This window comes from Fukomys damarensis, unplaced genomic scaffold (assembly GCF_012274545.1).
Source record: "Fukomys damarensis isolate Sample0158 unplaced genomic scaffold, DMR_v1.0_HiC HiC_scaffold_11, whole genome shotgun sequence".
NCBI lineage: Eukaryota > Metazoa > Chordata > Mammalia > Rodentia > Bathyergidae > Fukomys > Fukomys damarensis.
This window is the reverse complement of record NW_022900923.1, coordinates 10,904,342-10,904,568: the sequence shown is the minus strand read 5'-3', so window position 1 is coordinate 10,904,568 and position 227 is coordinate 10,904,342. Positions and strand designations below refer to the sequence as shown.

The 227-nt window shown below is 69.2% G+C and overlaps 1 protein-coding gene across 1 annotated transcript in view; it reads left to right on the top strand.

The window, feature by feature from the left end:
• The first annotated feature begins 6 nt into the window (after positions 1–6).
• Positions 7–227, top strand: part of Adss2 (adenylosuccinate synthase 2) — a 38,325-nt gene continuing 38,104 nt past the window's right edge. The window contains exon 1 of the mRNA XM_010642613.2: positions 7–227. Coding sequence (XP_010640915.1) covers positions 70–227 — 158 coding nt within the window. The 5' untranslated portion in view covers positions 7–69.

Below are 227 nucleotides of genomic sequence, written 5' to 3'. Positions count from 1 at the left end.
CCTCTGCATGTGGCTGGCGGCCCCAGAGCGCTTGAGTTCGCGCACTCCCCTCCGTTCCTCTCTGGAGCCATGTCGGTCGCCGAGACCAACCCGGCGGCATCTTCCCTTCCCAACGGCGACTGCGGCCACCCCAGGGCGCCGCCGGGAGGGAACCGAGTGACGGTGGTGCTCGGGGCACAGTGGGGCGACGAAGGCAAAGGGAAGGTGGTGGATCTGCTGGCGCAGGA